General features: G+C 42.2%; 1 protein-coding gene across 1 annotated transcript in view; it reads right to left on the reverse strand.

The window, feature by feature from the left end:
• Positions 1–18,963, reverse strand: part of LOC104083022 (netrin receptor DCC-like) — a gene marked incomplete at both ends in the record, with an annotated part of 137,257 nt that overhangs the window by 76,436 nt on the left and 41,858 nt on the right. Inside the window, one exon of the mRNA XM_009586365.1 lies at positions 6,012–6,296. Within this exon, the coding sequence (XP_009584660.1) occupies positions 6,012–6,296 (285 nt within the window). The remainder of the gene's footprint in view (positions 1–6,011; positions 6,297–18,963) is intronic.

Here is an 18,963-nt window from a genome sequence, read left to right on the forward strand (position 1 = left end):
CTTTCGTTTGGGATTCTTTGTGGACTGCATTTTGAGAGCAGAATCAGTGATTAATTTAAAGTGAACTACCTCGTTCTTCTCTGTATGCCCAAATTTGCAAGCCAGCCTATGGTCCACTAATTGACAGTATCAGCATCCTCAAGCTAGCTCAATTTCTTAAGGTTAATCATATACCAGGAACCTTCCAATAACTTATGCTTTCAAATACCTTCAGAATTAAATTACATAATATTCTTAAGGCCCTTGTTCTGAACTCAATCTGTGCTTCAAATGGAAGTACTAAAACCAATCCATTTAGAGCAATCACTGAAACATCAATGCATATTTCATAAATAAAAACACTTATCTGGCAACTAGCCAGGGAGTTGTTGAGCAAACAGCTCTTCAGCAGATGTTAGTTATTGTTCTTGTGATTGCATTGGTCTTGAGATCAGCTCCCTGCTAAGCGGACACACTGACGGGACATACCTCTCTGCCTGCCTGCTCATTTTTATTTCCAGCTAGGCGAGCTGCTGTAACATGGGAAACGGGTATTTATATGTATTATGCAAGAGATTACTTAAGCACTAATCAGATTTACCTAGCGGAGAGAGGCAAGATAGCTCACTCCCCAGGATTATTAATAAACATTTTAAATTTAACCTTTTTTTTGTTAAAGGTCAAAATATAGCTAGTTTATAAAGTGACCTCAGCAATGCTATTCATTTGGGCAGCTGGAAGTAGGGATAACCAGATACTGGAAGTTATTACACGGATCTTTTCTAACTAGGAATCTACCCTGTAAGAATACACATGGAAAGACGACAGCACGTGTACACGTGTGCATACTCTCACACTGCTGCCTTGTTCTCAAACTTGACTTTAACAGATGACACCTTAGGAGGATATATTTACCAAACAAGAAAATATTTTTCCCCCAATGCATCCAAATGCTACTAATAATTAAAAAAAAAAAAAAAAACAACAGAGAACACTGTTGCTGAGTAACAGAGCATGTTCTGTGACAGGGCACACCCCATCCAAATGGTTCTCTCCTAATGAGGTAAAAATGAAACCTTTAATAGAAATTATACCAGTTTAGCAGCACAAGTGATGCCTGTGCCGGGTGCACTGCTCAGGGCAAGGCTTTTGTTCCATTTGTTGCTCGGTTTGAAAGGCAGGAGGAGCAGCAACTGAAAATCCAACCTTGATTTAAGTGTAATTGATGGAAAAATTCAGTAGAAAAATAAACAGTTCCAAGGGCTATTACCAGTTTTAAGTGTTTAGCTTTTTTCTACATGCATGAATATAGCTTCACATTTCCAGATGTTATTTTTTCACCTCATTCATAAAAAACTGCCGATTAAAGAGCCTTTTCCCCCAAGTCAGTGCTTACAGAGCACGCTAGCAGCAAGTCTATAAAACCTCCCAGATAAAGTACAACATTTCCCATGTGTTTACCAAAAGGCAGGCTATGTGCAGTAAACACCATGGTTCTTTTCTGAGCTATCATTAATTTATCAACATTCACTCCTTCAGCTACTGCCTCAAACTAGAAGCTCGTATTCAGGTTTCTGGTAACAGAAAGCCCTTCCAAAGCACCCTGAGCTCTAACCAGAGGCTTCGCACACTTGCATGCATCACCTTGCTGGTAAACGAGCATCAAAATACACATGTGGTGCAAACAAGTTCAGCTTATACCATGATCTGGATCCATCTGTGGAGGGGACCTGACTCTGGACCACTGCAATTTCTGCATCTATAAGTGACACTTTTTTTGCTGGGGTTTTTGTTTGGTTTTGTTGTTGTTTGGTTTTTTTATGTACTAATCAGAATTAGGGCAAGGCACCCCTGCAGGAAATAGGCACTGGAGAACATAAACGTGAAATTGGTTAGATTTTAAAAAAATTTTAAAAATTCACAAGTTCAGTATTTATTTTAAGTGGGCCACATCTGCTGGAAATCTGTTTTCATCTAAGAATAAACACTGTTAAGCACTAGCTGTTGAGGTTAAAAATAAGATGAAGGCCTGACTTGGACAATTAGCGCTGTTAGGGAATGTGCATCAACAAAGGGATCCTCCCAAGGTATAAAAGATGAGAAGAAATCTTTAACTTCTCTTTGCACCTGATACAAGTTCAGTGTGTTGCATGAGGAACTGATGGCCGAGCTTCAAAGAGATTGCGTGCTTGAGCTTAGCCAGACCTTCCTAAAGACCAAGTTTAACTACAAAACTCGTATTAAATAACAAACTCCTACCAAACAAGATAATTCAGTATATTCCACCCCTTTCATTTCCCAAATGGCATGTCCTCGGACAAGATGCTTCCTGTATTTACATGACTATTCAAAATCAACCTAAGACAGTGGTAACTGCAAAACGCTGTCAGTACCATGATGTTATGCTGTATTTAAGTAAGTCTTGCATTGCAATTGCTCTTCTTCTAAAAGGTGGACTCACTTAAGCATCAAAGCAAGCCTGAGCTCACAAGGCAACTTCTGTTGCACGCAGTTACTTAAACATGACCATCAACCTCTCCCTTCCCAATTCTTTCTCGCAGGATCAATTCGGTCTTGTTTGCTGCTGTTATCCTTCTCTCCTCAGAAATGCAACCGCGAGGAAGGAGCTGAATCACAACCAAACTCTATTCGCATTAAATATGAAGGAATTACACGATATTGTTACCGTTATCTTGCACTGCAGCTCAGCAGACAAGCTCAGAGAGAAAGAAGGAACCTCTATAATAGACAATACTACAGCAGCAGATTACTTGAACAGCTAATGATAAATGTAGGATTATTATTTATAAATAGAGAATTAATACCTTTCAGGCACCAAACTACTCAACTTTTGCTTTTAAAATGTCATCTGTATTTCTCAAGTGTACAGACCTCCCAAAGAAACTTACTCATTAATTTACAGAAGCAATGAATTTGGCTAAGAATTAATTCCTTAATACTGTTTGTGTAAGATCTTTTGCTTTTTTTTTGTACAGTAGCATTATTCCCTCTAAATTAATTAGGTGAGCGCACGCAGTTATCTGAATATGTATTTCCTCATGTTTTCAGTATTTGCTTAAACTTTTCACCTGGGATTAAGTTTCTGGACCCCAGAGAAAAGAGCTGCACTTCAATTAGAAAGGTGAAAAAACGTGCATTTGAAATGAGCTTCCTGCAAAAAGCTGCAATAGCTACTCTTAAAATTAAGAGCAATAGATTAAACCTGACACATTAAAAATTCCTCAAGAGTTTTGCTCAGGTTTGTTGGGCTTTTTATACAAGTTCTTCAAAATCTGTTCCCGTATGGCCTGGGTACTCTTACAGGCACATGGAGGATTTAGCAAGGCTGGAGCCATTTGTAAAATGCGTTTATTGATGTGCTGGGGGGAGAATCAGCCCCTTCCAGAGCTTCCCCAGGCAGAACCAAACTGCACGTAGGAAACACACGTGCAAGTGGTCACTTGTAAAGTGCCTTTTAGTCATCAAAGTAAAAACTTCCTGCTCAGTGCTTTGCCCCCCAGTAGACACATTCATGCACCTACAAACCCCCTCTCTTTGGTAAGAGGGGTTGAAAGCTCAACTTTTCCTTCATTTACACAGTGAGTTAAGCTACAGTAGTTAAACTACTACTACTTATTTGTCCAGGAAATCAGTAATTCCTTCATCCAAATATTTTGTTTTTCTAACCTGTATTCATGTTGGATAATGAATTTTTCTATCAAGAGGAGATACAGATCTCTCCAGACCCACCACAATGTCAAATCAAATATTTAAGCCACAGGCACTTTGACTAAAGAAACTAAATGACTGAGGATGTTTATCCCTCGGTTCTTTTTTGTTGCATTCTGTTTGGAAGCTGTAGAGAAGATTAGAAATTATTTGCCAGGATTGCAGTCCGTTTCGCCACAAATCCTGACAGATACACTGTGGGTTCAAAGAAATCACAATCACTATCTGTGGAAGAAGCTGCATTTTAAAAATACAGAATTACGATATACTACCTACGCTTTTGTTTTGTTGCCTGCTCCCTTGAATAAGATTTAAAACTTTTCTTTTTTTTCTTCCCCACTAACCAGGGGAAAAAGGCCAACAAGAGTATTCTGCCTTCGTTAATTATGGAAGAGGAGAGCTGCAATGGAAGAGAGATTTCTACCAACAAGCGAAAACAGGAGAGGCAGAATTAGCAGCAAAGTATCACATAGCTCTGAGCCATCAAAGCGTGCACATGAGAACAAAATTCCCAAGAGGCTCAATAAGATCTGAATTTTTGTTTCAGGAGCACCGCTTGTTTCTTATAAGAGCTTCTGTCTGCTCACATTATCCTGAAATGAGACCTTGTGCTGCTTGCCCTAAGCCAAAGTCTGAGGGACTCCACTAGTTCCTTGTTATATATTTTCCTCGTTATTTGCTCCAGTGTTTCCCTGGTATAAGATTTTAACATGCTGGGAAGAGATAAATTAATTTCCCTCTCTCCTATAGACAGCCTGAGAGAGACCATTTAGCCAGGATGTTAATGACCAAAACTGGGAAAAGGAAGAAACATCAATCCATCCACAAATGTTCTGAAATGTAGATACATGGCAAATGAACAATTCTCTGAAGAGCTGCGGACACCAAGAGAAGTCTTCCAGGTCTAAAATACAAAGTTTTACGATTTTCTTAATTTTAATCAAGACATCTGAAGATTTTTTTTTTCCCCCAGGGATCTCAAATTGCCATGAATAACTGCGGAGCTTGGAAGCCCCAAGAACAGCCACCCTGTAAACCAACAAATGGGGAACAGGTCCACGCTAGAGAGATCAGGCACAAACTCTGGTCACCAAAAAGATAGGCAAAAACCTGCAAGTAACTCCAGGTGATGTGGTCTTCCCCTGCTGCCAGCTGTCCTGGATGTTATTTTGCTTTGCAGCTCCAAAAAGGATCAATACCTACTGCTGTAGCGGAAAGTGAGGACATGGGCTTTGGTTTGTAATCCTAAATTTAGAGGGTGTGGGGGGTGGTTTGGTTTGTTTCTTTTGGTGTCAAATCGCAAACACAGAAGAAACTGTAATCCCCCAAATTCCGCTGCAATAAATCCCAGAGCTATTATAAACCACTCCTAGAAGCGAGGATGAACTCATCAAGTTTCACACGTTGTTAGTGTATGGACACTTCCCTAGGCCTGATCCTGGCCTTCCTGATTTCTATAGCATTTGGACCATCTCCAAATGCAGCCTGAGAATCCTGCTCAGTTACCTCTCACTTAGTGAGAAATCATGCAAACCAACAACATTTGTCTAGAAAATGCATATAAAAAAATTCTAGAAATACATCATCCCTGTCCCATTTAATTAGTGGTTACATGTTAGCATGTAGAACTAGAATGGAAGGAGATTTTGCAGTAATACCTTTTTCAAACCACTCTTTTGGTGCTTTGATACTAGACTGCAGTTGTAATCATCTATTTAGCTGATGAGTTTATTAAGAGGGAGAGCAAGATGCTCACTTGGCCATGAATTTAGTAACATTACCTGTCACAGTTAAACCGTGTCAGATCCCAAACTGTGGTCTGGGCAACTTGGCAGATCACATCAGGCACCGAAATATCCAAGCAACCTAACTTTGAGTAGGTAAATTCAGCTGCTAGTCCCAACAGATTGTTCACACTCAATGGAGTGAGAGGAGCTCTTCCAGAGAGTGCTCTGGGAAAATAATTCCAGTGCTCTCACCAAGACTGTGAGATGGGAAGTACTTGTCTCCCTCCATTGACCATGTAGAAGAGACCAGCTTCATAAATATCTGAATTCAGTACTTGAAGTTAGGCAGCATGAATACTTTCCTAAGGTCTCAACTCCTCACCTTTGCATCCAACTGCTTCTAAAGGTCTCCAGGCTCTTCCATGTGAAGAAGAACTTGGAAGCTTGTAGAAGTAACTGGAAAGAAAGTGGGATAAATCAGCCTAGCTACCCCAGGAGGAGTGACTGCTCTTTCAGAGAGCCAAAGGACACAACCAGACAAAAGAAAGAGGTGGTGTAGAAGAGTCCAGTTCTTACCTGCCAAAACTCTGACTTCTGCATCATTTCCAGTTCTCGAACTGGCTGGGTTTTTCGCCAGGCATCTGTAGATCCCGCCGTCCCCATGCTGAACCCTGCTGATCTGTAAAGCTCCGGAGGGCAGGACAGCCACCCGCGTGTCGGCCGGGCTCGGGAACAAGTCCTCCTGGTTCCGCTGCCAGTGCACCACAGGCATGGGCTCACCAACAACTTCACACTTCAGCAGAATGGTGTCTCCTGCAAAAGCCGTGACAGATTCTGTCTGGGAAAGAAACCTCAGTGGTCCTGCAAACACAAGCAAAAAAAGCAATTAGATAGCTGCTGAAAATAGAAGTTGCATGCTGTTTCCATGCCGATTTGGATTTTGTTAACAATCCAGACTAAAATTTACGTGATATTCTGAAAACTACTTGGAGATTGCAATAATGGCAGGGTGACTAACACCTTCCTTTGTCAATTATACTCATTAACAGCAAAGAAAAGATGTGTTATCAACATAGAGAGTAACAAATTGCACCTGCTACTTACAAACCCACTCAGGAACAACTTTAACAAAGTACAGACATGCTATCGGGCAATACAAACTGTTCAGAACTGGGTGGCATTCAAAGGAAAGCACAACTAAACCTATGTAAGGTTAGGAAAACGTTACAGTTGCATCTTGCTATATTTCTCCTTCCCTATGCCCTTCCGCCCAAATAAGAGGAAAAACACTCCAAAAAGCCTCTCCTAAATAAACTGCTTAGGTCACGTAATCAAATACTTCAGATGAGGAATGACCTGTGTCTGTTTTTCCATGAAATATTTTTGACTCGCAAGGGCAGGAGAGCAGAGCTGGGAGCTTTAATTGCACAACCCCCAGATGCCCCAGCCTCACTCGGTGCAAAAACATGAGGACTACGTCCTTCATGTGCTACAGAAGAGAAACCCAGCAAGAACACGACATGGTCTGCAAGATTCAAAGTGCAAGTGATAGAGGATGTCAAGATCATGGACTTTTATCACCTGGAAGCATTGTTGCTTTACTAATAGCACAGATAAACTTGCAAAGAAGAAAAAAAAAAAAGATAAAAGGAAACAAAAAATTAGCCCTCTTTCCAGCCAAGCATGAGATGGACAAATCAAGAAGATAGGCTGAAGCAACCGCTTGGATCAGGAATGTGCTAGAGATGCTGTGGACGTATTTTGGGGACCTGCCCTGGCTCTATCCTGGCCAATCCCTAGAAACGACCCTACCAGCCCCCAGCCCGGCCAGGCACACTTGCTGCCCGCAGGGACTATTTGAAGCCATACCAGCAAATATCATCGCTCAGAAGTGCGTGCAGACATGCACCAAGTGTTTGACAGAGTGAAAAACTTACAAGACAACACTAAAAGCAACTAAAAAGTATATAGGAAACAAGCATCTTTTAGATTATATCAGCCAGTATACAGCGAAGGCTTTCAAAAAGGAGCTGTCAGCAGAGGCTATAAGGAGCTGAGGAAGCAAAGAATAAAGACCCAACTCTCCAGACGTTAAAATGCCACCCAGCAAAAGCAACGTACTGGGGAATGATCACGTACCGAAAAAGACATTTGAGTGGGAGCCCCAAGCTGATTTCCTGGTTCAAACACCTGTTTTCTGGTGTGATTTTGGCCACCCATCTCTTGCCTCCCTTCTCCTCCTCAAACACGTTGCTCCTATCTCCCAGAGCACCCGCAAAGATGAGATCTCGCAACCCAGGTAAAGCGCTTCCATAAGCGAGGCAGGAAAATTCTTTAGCAAGACTGAAACCAGCTCAGTGAAGGCTTCCTAACAGCATTTCCACACGTGAAAAAGAGCCTACGTGAATCTACTGTTGTGTGGGCAGCAGTATTTCCTAATTGCCGTGTGTACGAGTTATCCCTATGAACAGAGTGAGCAAAGAAAAGGCGGTCGTTCCCAACCCCATCCACGCAAGCCCTGCACCCGCTGCACCCTCGCACACGTTCCCATTACAGCCGGGATGCTACTTTCCAGCCAAGCTACTGGCACAGACGCACAAGTAACAGCTTTTCACCCCCAGCAAAGCTGGTGCGAGCTAGAAAAATAGAAGCATTCAACACTTTAATTAAAAAAAAAAAAAAAAGAAGATAAACGCAGTGTGAACAGTGATGGAAAACTGTTGAAAACTGCAGACTTTTCCAGGAGGAAAGACAGCTAAATCTAACAATTTACTGTAAAAACTAGGACTAAAACAATTGCCAATGAGGGATCTTTTTTTCCATGGCAGCACCTTCCCTTGCCATGCCCCTGCGCAGAGCCAGCTCACGCTTTGCCCTGTCTCTGCACCACCTCCCTTTCTGCAGGCATCCCAACCCTTTTTCTTTTAAAGCTTAAAAAAACATAATAAAATCAATCTATAACAGATCTTTTTCTGTGTCCCAGTGAAAAGACACTAACCACCTGTTTCCATGGTTCTGTTCAAAACTCATTCATCTCTCTGCAGGACCATAATATATGAGATCTTAAAACTATCACTGGGTCTTCACAGCTCTCCTGGCTTATGCTGATTTATTTTAAATAGAGTTTTTGAAGCTACACAAATGTTTAGGTTGTCGGGAGCTGGCTCAAGGGAACCGACCAGCAAATACATCCTGAGAAAGTCACTTTCAGAGGCAGACTCTGGAATTAAACATTGCAGATCCTCCGTGATGCTTCGCTCTGTAGCCAAAGGGTCGTAGATGCACCTCCCTGCATTATACCCAAACCTACTTAGGAAACTTAATTGGAAGCGGTACCCAGCTCCGATTTACCATGCAGTCTGGTTGGCAGCCTATCAGGATCCCCATCTTTCCTTACAGAAGACCCAATTATTAAGCAATTAAAGTTCACTTAATAAAAAAGCTTATCATTTAGGGGACAGACCTCCAGGTCTGGAACATGTTTAGCTATTAAATATTCAGCAATTTAGTAGCACTCAGTACAATCCCCCAGAGAAGAACTGCTTTAAATGCTTTGTTTGTTTCAAATTGAAGTCTGCAAGGTTACTTAACATCAAGACAAGACCTTTTTTCCCCACTTTCAATTCACATAATAGCTGAAGGGCAAGAAACCAAGGTAATGAAAACGAGCGAGTTCCTTCTGCTTGCTTCAGAAAATAGGAAAGCGAGCAAGCATGGGTGAGTGAATCTGGAAACGTAAACATTTCAGAAACTGCTGTCTAATTCTCTCTTCACAGGCTGGTTTCCAAAAAGGTGCTGTATTTTAGTTACTCTACATTCTTTTTCATTTACTACCTCCCCTCTACAATTCTGAAAGATTTGCACCAAGTAACATGCAGCAGAAGTATCAGAACAAGACCTACAGACTTCACGAAATAATCCAAGTACAGAAGTGACGTTCGGGTTTGTTCACAGAAACGGGAGCTAAATAAAGTGTTCCCCTTCTTGTTACAAACCCCATCTTACGGGACGGGAAGCCGTACATCTCAGAGGAGATAAAACTGATGAAAAGGTGGACACTCAGATTTCTGATTTAGAAGAAACTAACTGGGGGGAGGGGGGTCAAATCACCAATATGCATTTAGCAATACTTCTATAAAGTACTGCCAGCCAGGGAATTCCTGCAGTACTGGTACCAGACAGCCACTCCTAGTACTGGCTGTCAGCCTAATGACAAGGACTCAAAAGGGAAAGATTTTAATATTACAATAAAATGAATATTAATAAGATATTTTATGCCTTTGCATTTTTTATATAGGAAATTTGGGCAGTTAAGGTTTATACAGATGGAAGTTAAACCAATTTGCCACAAAGGGCACCTCGGTGCAAAGTGAAGCAGAGGAGGGTGCCTTACTGTCTGAGAAGCGAGGATGAGAAGCTGGCTGGTGTTTCAAGAGCAGATGAGGCCAGAAGGCGACACATCAAGTAATCATAGGCCTATTTACTATTACCTATTTTCAACAGGACAAAAGTTCAACCGCTCCTCAAACTTGTGTTTGATATTGGAAATACTTCATCCTGCTAGGAGCTGAATATTTCAAAGACTACCTACCAACCACCAGCTGGGCCTAGACTCAAGGTATGCTAGAGGAAACAAAATCTGAGCAAGGAGATGCTGATTTGCTCTACAGTCCCAGTTTCCAGCTGCTCTCTTTGCTTCAGCCGTTGGCATGGTATACAGGGTACCATGGATGATCTTTTCTTATTAGCACTCAGTTTTCATCAAATTCACATACCTAAGCTAAAAATACACGAACATCGTTAATGTGTGAGCATTTGTCCTTTATGCCTAAACTAGGCCGCCCATCTCCCAAAGCTTCCTCTATACTCAGTGCAGAGAGTGGGGCTTTCCTTGAGACAGGCAGAGGAACCCCTCGTCTTCACCTGGCTGGGGAACCCGGGAGCATTACCTAAATTAGGTGACTACATGTTAATTGTACTAATATTCAGATGGGAGCAATCAATTAAGAGGTCATGACCAGTACAAATAAGGCAGGATCTTTTTTCTTTTTCTAAATACAACCCACACTCAGTATTCTGACTACGCAGAGCATATTTAAATCTTGCGAAACACAAAGTACTGCAATTCCGACTGCAACGCACAGACACGGTCCCCGCTGGCAGATCACATCACATACAAATACACCGTGAAACAGGGAATACACAGGTCTCTGACGCTTGTGATTTATGATGAGAACATACGATTGCCTTGGTATCTCCTGACTCTGGAGACACACATAAGCAAACTTCACCAGAAGTTAACACGGCTGTTTGAAAGAGCATAAATTATGGGTGATGACAATATAGTCACCATCGCATATCAACTGTATCCTAAACTGTTCCATCAAAAAATAAGATATTGAAAAGAAACTGAGAATTTCAGAGAAAGAGAGCAACACAGCATCCTTAGAAATAAACTTCTACAACTCTAATTTGCTATCTTTTGTTTTCCCCAGGTCTCAGGCGTTACTTCTGCAGCAACCCAGCTGTAACCCACCATTGCAGCCCTGGGGAGATACCAAAATGCAGCTGTCTGGGCCCCTGAGCATCCAGCAGCTGCAACCAAGGGGAGAACAGACAGTTTCAAGTCTGGAAGTTTGATTTTACAAGTCAGACTTCAACAAGGATGACTCTAGTCTATGGCCCTGCCTGCAGGAGATGAGGATCAACATGGGCTTGGCATTAAAATTGCATATTGAGATCCAAGTAATTACTTATGAAGCACAGTGGCAGGCAGGTCCAAATAGCTCCAGATGAACCGAAGTACAGCTAGTCACATAGTTAGGTACTCTATTTCAATTATTTTATTTATATGTCTGTGTGTGCGCATATAAATATATATATATAAAAATAAAAAATCTGAGTGCATCACAGCCTTTAATTTGTATTATGTAAACAAGAGATAATGTCATTTCAGCTTCATAGATGAGGAACTGAGTCTCTAAGATACAGGTTAAAATATTGAAAGGCAGCAAAGCCACAGAAACTGGCATCCCACTAGCTTATAAAATGTGGTAGCTTCTAACCGAGAAGAGTTCCTCAGGCTTTTTAGGCATTTTTAGAAATGCTACAGTGACTGACTTGCTCGCTCAAGGTCACAGGAGAAATCCAAGTTAAGCAGGGGTTCAAACCAGGCTTTCCCAAGCTCTTCTGTAAATATACTAGTGTTTCTTTCCTCTCTATAAAATTGAGTGGGAGTTTCTTTTGGGGTACCTGCAAACTGAAACAAACTGAAATACAGTTCAGGGACAGCCCAGGAGGGAAAGGAAGGTTGGGTTCATGCTGAGTTCTCAGTTTCTCAGAGAAAGGAGAAAAATTCTCCTAGGGAATGAGCTTAAAGTACAATTCAAGCCTGTGGGCTCTACTGAAGAGGGATTGAAAATGTACTTGCTGCAAAGAACACTTGAGGACCACCATCACCAGATACCCTAAAAATAAAGGAAGAGTTTAAAGAGACACTATTATGTTTAATATTCATTGAACAAGTGTCAAAAACCATCTACTTAACATGCTTTTCTGCTGTCCTCTTATTGCTCAATCCAATTGCTTTTGGATCGAGGAGTGACTCATCCTGCTTTTTGCCAGGGGAGCGAAAGCAGCTTGGATGTTTTCAGCCAGATTCATCCCAAACTCCAAGCCAAACAAAGCATTTAGCCTTGTTTCAGGAGAACCAAACTGTGATAGCTTTTTTAGCCTACACATTTAAGGGCGAGATAATTATTTCTGCACCTTGTATTTAGCATTCAATTATCATACTGGAAAATGCACCTTGACATTCTTGCTGTGAAGTCCTCCAGACTTTAGATAGCCCTCACAGATCCACTGTGAAGATTGAAAGGGGCAGTCCCTGCACTTCTCTCTCGGCAGCCCTTTTGGGAGGAGGATAATTTATAGTTGACCTCAAATAGCAGCACATCTCTGGAGGGAACCTCTGTATTGGGTCAACTGATAACAAAGTCAAAGAAACAACACACAGATTTTATAGTTGACTGTAAAAGCAATAGTATACATATAAGCAGCTATATAAGAGAGGATTTAGGGGAGAGTTTAGGCTCGAACGCTTAAGCTGTGTTGCAACCCTGATGCTTCTTAGCCATGTAAGTGCCCCAGTTCTCCAGGCATCCTCACCTTTTGAGGAGGTTTTAATCCTGATAGTTTACTGTTAGATCAGATTCCTCATATAATGCCAGGAGAGCCACCATGTCTCCTCTTAAACCACAGGAGAGGAAGGTCAGAAGCCATCTATTCCTCCATCAGCCCTACCCTCATGTGGACACATTCACACAAGTGCTGTTGAACTCACTGTGGATGAGATAGAAACCATAACTCACAACAGACAATTCAGAACATCCCATGCAGGAAGAAAATCTCCCCTTTTCTAGTACAGGGGCACATCGAGGTCTCCTCCAGCACAGCAATTCTCTCCCAGCATGTACAGTCCATCGTAAATATTATAGCACCAATTCTTGGCAGCAATCTAATTCCACCCAGCAAGGCTAGCTGAAGGAAGGTGGAGCCAGGATCTGCCCTTTGATGCCTCTTACCCATCACAGAAGGTAATAGGCATGAAAATGAACTTCTTATTCTGAAAAAGACTTTTCCCTAACCTGTGTTACTGATGTCAGCTCACATTATCAAAACAGCAAGAATTTTAAAATCTAATTTACTTGTCACCTTTTATGCAGCTTGCTTGCTGGCTTTGCTCAGCATAATGCATGGGGGGAAAAAAAAGTCTATTTTTTCCATCCACATATTCAGGCTGTAGGGGGATTTTCATCAAGGATTCAATGCCTTCATGGTCAGTTCTACTTAGTCTTCGCAGATCTTTCTTTCTGATCCAAAGCACTAGCACAAAGCTGCTGTGCCTGAACGTCCCACACGTGCAGGATACATTCAAAACCACAAAAATTTCAATTTTAACTGCATCATTTAAGTGCAACCCTCAAGATTGCTTTTCTCTTCACTACACAGATTTTTCAGCATTTCAGAGTTCATGAGAACCAAATTTGTCATTCTTCAAGATCACGGCTTGAAACGATGACATTTTTATAGCCACAGGCAAAACACGAATCTCCAGAGCTCCCCACCTATAGCTCTCTATGGCTGCTCAGTCAGTGCGTTGGATCTAGTTCCTCTCTCACAATTTCTACAAGATACAGCCACAGCTTTCGTCTTAAGACTATTTGCTGATTTCTCAAAGAGAAGGGGGAAAAGCACAGTAGATGTTCAAAGCAACAAAACCGCTAATATTTATTAACAAGCCTACGTGATACGCTGAATCTCTGGGAGTGTAACTCCCTGTCATTCACAGTAGCACAATACACCTGTGTGGGGAAAAGAAATACTACCCTAAATTTTTGTCATCCACCAACAAGCCCATCTACTGCTTTGCCCCCGTTAATACACAAATCAGAGGGTGTAAATCTCTTCATCTTCCTGTCGGCTGCTCTTGCCAGCACTTGTGGCTTGCAGCCAGCGAGCAGAACAGGCTTCCCGCCAGTCGCCAGTGAAATCATCAAATCTGCTCCTCAAAGCAAGAAAAAAATAGGCTTTTTTTTAACTGCTGAAGAATCTAAGAAGGGCCATATTTCAAAATCTCTAGTTAAAATGATAAAAAATGCAGGCGCTCTCATTTGTGTGGCATGCACTGGGAGTTCACTGGTACTAGCGCCGTTCAGTCCATTCTATTTAAAGCCCTGCACTTGGAGCAGCGACTTTGCTTTCATAAAGCACCTCAGAATTAGTATAAAGATGCCCTGAGTGGACCAGCAATCTCTTGATGTAACAGTCTACAAAATGTAACATGATATTTTTGTGACTTGCCTCATTTAAAGCACTTCAGAACCACCTTGAAAAGACCTTCAGAGTAATTAGGTGTAACTCCAGCCACACCTTCCAATAAATGAACACAGTCTTCAAGCAGGACAGAGACATCCCCAGCTCCGGAGAAAGGACAAGCAAGCAATGCAGTCGCCCCTGCCTCCAATGAGCAGGGATTGCTCCTGGGCTACCACCGACAGCACCGAGCTGAGCGGTACCACGGGACAACAGCAGCCAGAGCCGAAACCCTGTCGAATCGATGCCGAATGCACAGGTGAGCCATTACCCAAGTGAAGTTTGCATGGCACAACAGCACTAGTTACCCCAGCAGATGCAGCAAGGGTTAGCATGGTCTACAAGACTACCACAAACCTCTCTATCATGCAAGCCCTATCCATTGTGGGTTCTGAATTGGGCTGTCTTTGAGCCTCACCTTCCAGAAATCTGAAATGCCCAACGTGACGTGAACTGTGGTTTATTCTTAATGATGGCAGTAGATGTTTCTGATGTGACGGACCAGTTCTGACATATCGAAGGTCAATCTGTTCAGAGAAAGGAGGGGTAGGACTCTACTACCATGAATAACAGATTCTGCCCAGACAGCAGAGAGAATGTTTATGTATGTTCCCTTCCTCTCCCCTAATCCAGTTCATGGACTATCCTTCTACAGCATTTTGAAGAGACAGAACGTATATAAATTACTACTAATGCAACTCACAGCAAAAGGCTTCTTCTCCTGTTCCTTATCCACTGACTATCCATAGAAGATCAAATCAAGTTCAAGGCCTCAGCCCTCTAGTTTAAGGCACTTAATGGCACAGGCTCATGATACCTCCTTAAAGAAAAGATCAATTCAAAACTCTCAATTGTCAAATACCAGTCATCTTCAGCAGACATTCATCTCACTTGTGCTGAAGACCAGACTTTCTCAAGGACGTGAAGCAAACTTTTGCAGGAAGAAAGATTCATCAAAGATTTGAAAAGCTTCAAACACAAGCACAAGAGCAAATTTATTTTACCTCATTGAGGGCAAGCATAGGGCATCTCACACACGCAGGGTGTGATGTGTAAGTGCACAAGGCATATGTGGCTCTTTCTTAAACGCCTGAATGCAGAGAAAGAGCCCAAGCACTGGGGTTGCTTGGGAGAAGATGCAGAGAGGATTGTGCAAGGCGGTGACAAACAAATAAAGAAGATGTGGAACACTGGAGCAGAAGATGCAAATGCAGTGCCTGAGAAGTTCTAGTTGCTGTCCATTTCACTTACTTTCAGCTATTTTATGCTTTTAAGGTTTGTTTCAGTGGGCATCCATTTTCACAACTCCTAGCTGGTGAAAATCTTTGAAAGCCACTTATTTGCTAAAGCTAATTGCAGCTCCCCAGGGGCAGGACACACCACTAGTGATTAAAGGGACACTACAGGTCAAGGGAACTTCATTTGGACAAACTTCCAACAGTATAGCAAGCCTTTGACTCCACAAGCATGGGCTTGGAATATCTTACATCATTAATAAAGATGAGACCAACAGGATGTTTAGACATTGTACGCAAACCCACGGGATGGGAAGCAGCTCAACCCTCGATAGGTTTAACTATGCCAAAGCAGACATTCATTCTCTCAAGTGCTGCAACACAGTTCAAAAGACAAGGAGGAAAAACACCCCTAAAAGTTTATCTTTTCTCTAGACCATTATCTGACATGCTGCATGAAAACACGCTTTAGTTCTGTCTCGTCTCATTCCAGACACTGAGAAGGTTCAAAGCATATCCACCAACTTATTCGTTGTACCCGCTCCCCGGTGGATTTGTTGCAGCGCGATCTGAGCACCACAGACGTGAGTGAATTGGTCCCTGCAGCATCCCTGAAAGGTGGGAACTCCCCTCAGACCATGGTCAACTGTTTATGGTCGACCTCAAACACCTAACTCCTCTCTTCTTACATCCTCTTCACACGAGGATATAAGCCACAAGGTATTTTACCAACAGCAAAAACTAGAGAAAGGAATAGGGAGAACAAATTAATTGAAAAAGCAATTCTGACAGATACTATGGTGCCCATCCGAAAACTCAAAGTCACACAGCAAACCACATTGTCGGAAACAATATACGATATAAATGAGACATTAAATGGGATGTTAAATTATTTTTCTCAGTTGGCTAACACTTTTGAACTTACTTTCATATTTTTTAGATCTTTCATTTCGGCTATATTCTTTCCCTTATAGCGCAAAACCTATTTTCTGCTAATCATAAGGATCACAAAGCTAAGGGTTAAGGACAACCAGACAATACCCCCCCACCCTTAGTTACTAAAATTGTGCCCAAAATACAAGTAGTGGCTAAATACTTTTAAAAAAATTAAATTGGCTTGAATTTTCTTAAAATTTGTCTTCAAAGGCAAATTGCAACAGCATATGATCCACATTAGGGAAGACATCACACACTGCACAGCTGAACACATAAGAATCAGGTTATAATTGTTTTACCTTTATAGCTAGCACTATTTTTCTAAAATAATCAATTGCTTATAAGCCCATAGTATTTATTTATGGGAGATCTATTTAAATGTGCTTTTCCACACATTAGGATTCAGCCTCCACTCTCTTTTCCCCATCATTAAAACTACCAAAATTACTATCACCCCTACCTCCAAGAAATCAGTGGCTTCCTCAGGAAAGCAACTAAAACCAGCCAATAATTTGGGTTTGACAGATTTACTAATGTATCTGTAGGCCAGTGAAGCATTTGAATCATGTGACGTATCTTTTTACGAGACTAATTTGGTAAAAGCATGTCAAAGCCCAATCCTGAAATACAGTGCAATAGATGAATTAACTGAGCACAGCGTACTTGTATGGCCATTAAACTGGAAGAAACGCAGGCAGAGGCAAATACTAACTTGAGAAATGCAGGCCCAACTGGCATTTTATTGAACATTAGCAGGCAACCCTAAATCACCGGCTATCGTTGTGTATAAGTAACCATTTAGCAGCAGTGGTATTTGTGTTACAGCAATTCCCAGGGGCCTCAGTGGGTGTTACAGTTCTGTTGTTCCCGTTATTACACACAAACACACAGAGGACGGGTTCAATGCAGCGTAGGCACCGGGCGCTGCACGTATAAGTGGAAAGAATAAGGAAAGTGGAAGAAAAGGGAGGTGAGAACTACCAGCTAATGTAGTGCCACGCTGGCAAAATACTCCCGACCAAACGCCAGAGCCAGGCCTGGGGAGAGAAAATAGCCAGAATCTGTACGTCCTCAGATATGGACGTTATTTTCCCCATTTTATTCTACAATATATGCATAAGGCATATGCTACGCTGACAGTTCAGGTCGTGTCTGAGCCCAGCTCCGTGTCCTAATTTGCTGAACATCAGCTGCTAGGTCTGGACGATGGTAGGTTCTAGCTCAAACTTCAGCCCTTTGGGAAGCCGGGAAAGAGGAGAGCTCACCCTCTGCAGCGACCTGCTGCTCCCCGTCAGCTGCGGGGTGGTACAAAACAGCCTCTTCACCTCCTCCCGTCCTTCCTGGGCTGTAAGAGCTCCCCTTGCCCCTATCCGTGCAAAGACAAACTCATCTGCTTAAAGCACAACAATTTAAGTTGGCTTGTTTGATTGCAGCAGAAAGGCAAACGGTTCACACAACCGGGTCCAGCTGCAATGCTGCACAGACACTGGTCCTTACTGTTTTCCAGCTCACGTCTGCCATTCCTTGCCGAAGCAGGTCTGTCTAGTATGGACAAAACAGAAGCAGCGAGTCAAAGCCCTGCAGATTTATTGCCTTGAAGACAAGCAATGGATGTTTTTGCAATAGCCTGGAAAAAAATTTGGAAACAGAGTAGAGGAAAAAAAGTATTACAATTATACCAGGAGAAACCATCTAACACCAATTCATAAACTGCAGAATAATCCAGTCCCCGATGCTTTCCCTGGCTTTCATGCACACTTTATCTTCCATTGGCACGCGTCCTCAAACAGAGCATCGTCCTTCCCTCCTTCCTCGGGGACCACGTAAGGACTAACAAGGTTACCTCAGGCTTTACTGTGTATGCCATTTTAGTCCACAAAACCATTTAGCAAACAGGAACCACCAACATACCCGTTTCCAACTGCGATCCGCTCCCGCACAGCAGGCGAGGCAGAGGAGGAGGGGTGGCATCCAGCCAGAAAACGGTACGTGCTGCATAGTGTCCTGGCCTTGGTCTAGCAATCTCTGTCTCAGGAGATCAAACGCTGTCCTGGCACACAGGAAAAGCCACTGGCTACTCTTGAAACTCTTGTATGCAAGGAGTCAAATCCTGCTTTATTTACATACACATTCTCAATGACTTAAGCGCTACTGACTTTCCTGGGACACTCCTTTCTTGCCCATAGCACCAACAAACCTCTGCTGATAAAATGGTCTGTTCTGACAGGGCTTAGCTCTTCTCTGAAAGAAAAAGATAACGATGGTAACAGTAATAACATCACTGGAAACCACAGTCCATTAAAATGCAGCAACCTGCTAGCTCTGTTCTGGTTGAATACTACAGCATTGTCATGCTTTACCACAAGTCTAAGATAAATCAGCAGTAGCCTTCAGCACCAATAAATAACTTGAATATTTTATAGCATAGCATCTCCAACTTCAAGTTTGCTTTTTATCAGTAGCACAGGATAGATTACATCAAA

This window comes from Fulmarus glacialis, unplaced genomic scaffold (genome assembly GCF_000690835.1).
Source record: "Fulmarus glacialis isolate BGI_N327 unplaced genomic scaffold, ASM69083v1 scaffold3261, whole genome shotgun sequence".
NCBI classification, from domain to species: Eukaryota; Metazoa; Chordata; class Aves; order Procellariiformes; family Procellariidae; genus Fulmarus; species Fulmarus glacialis.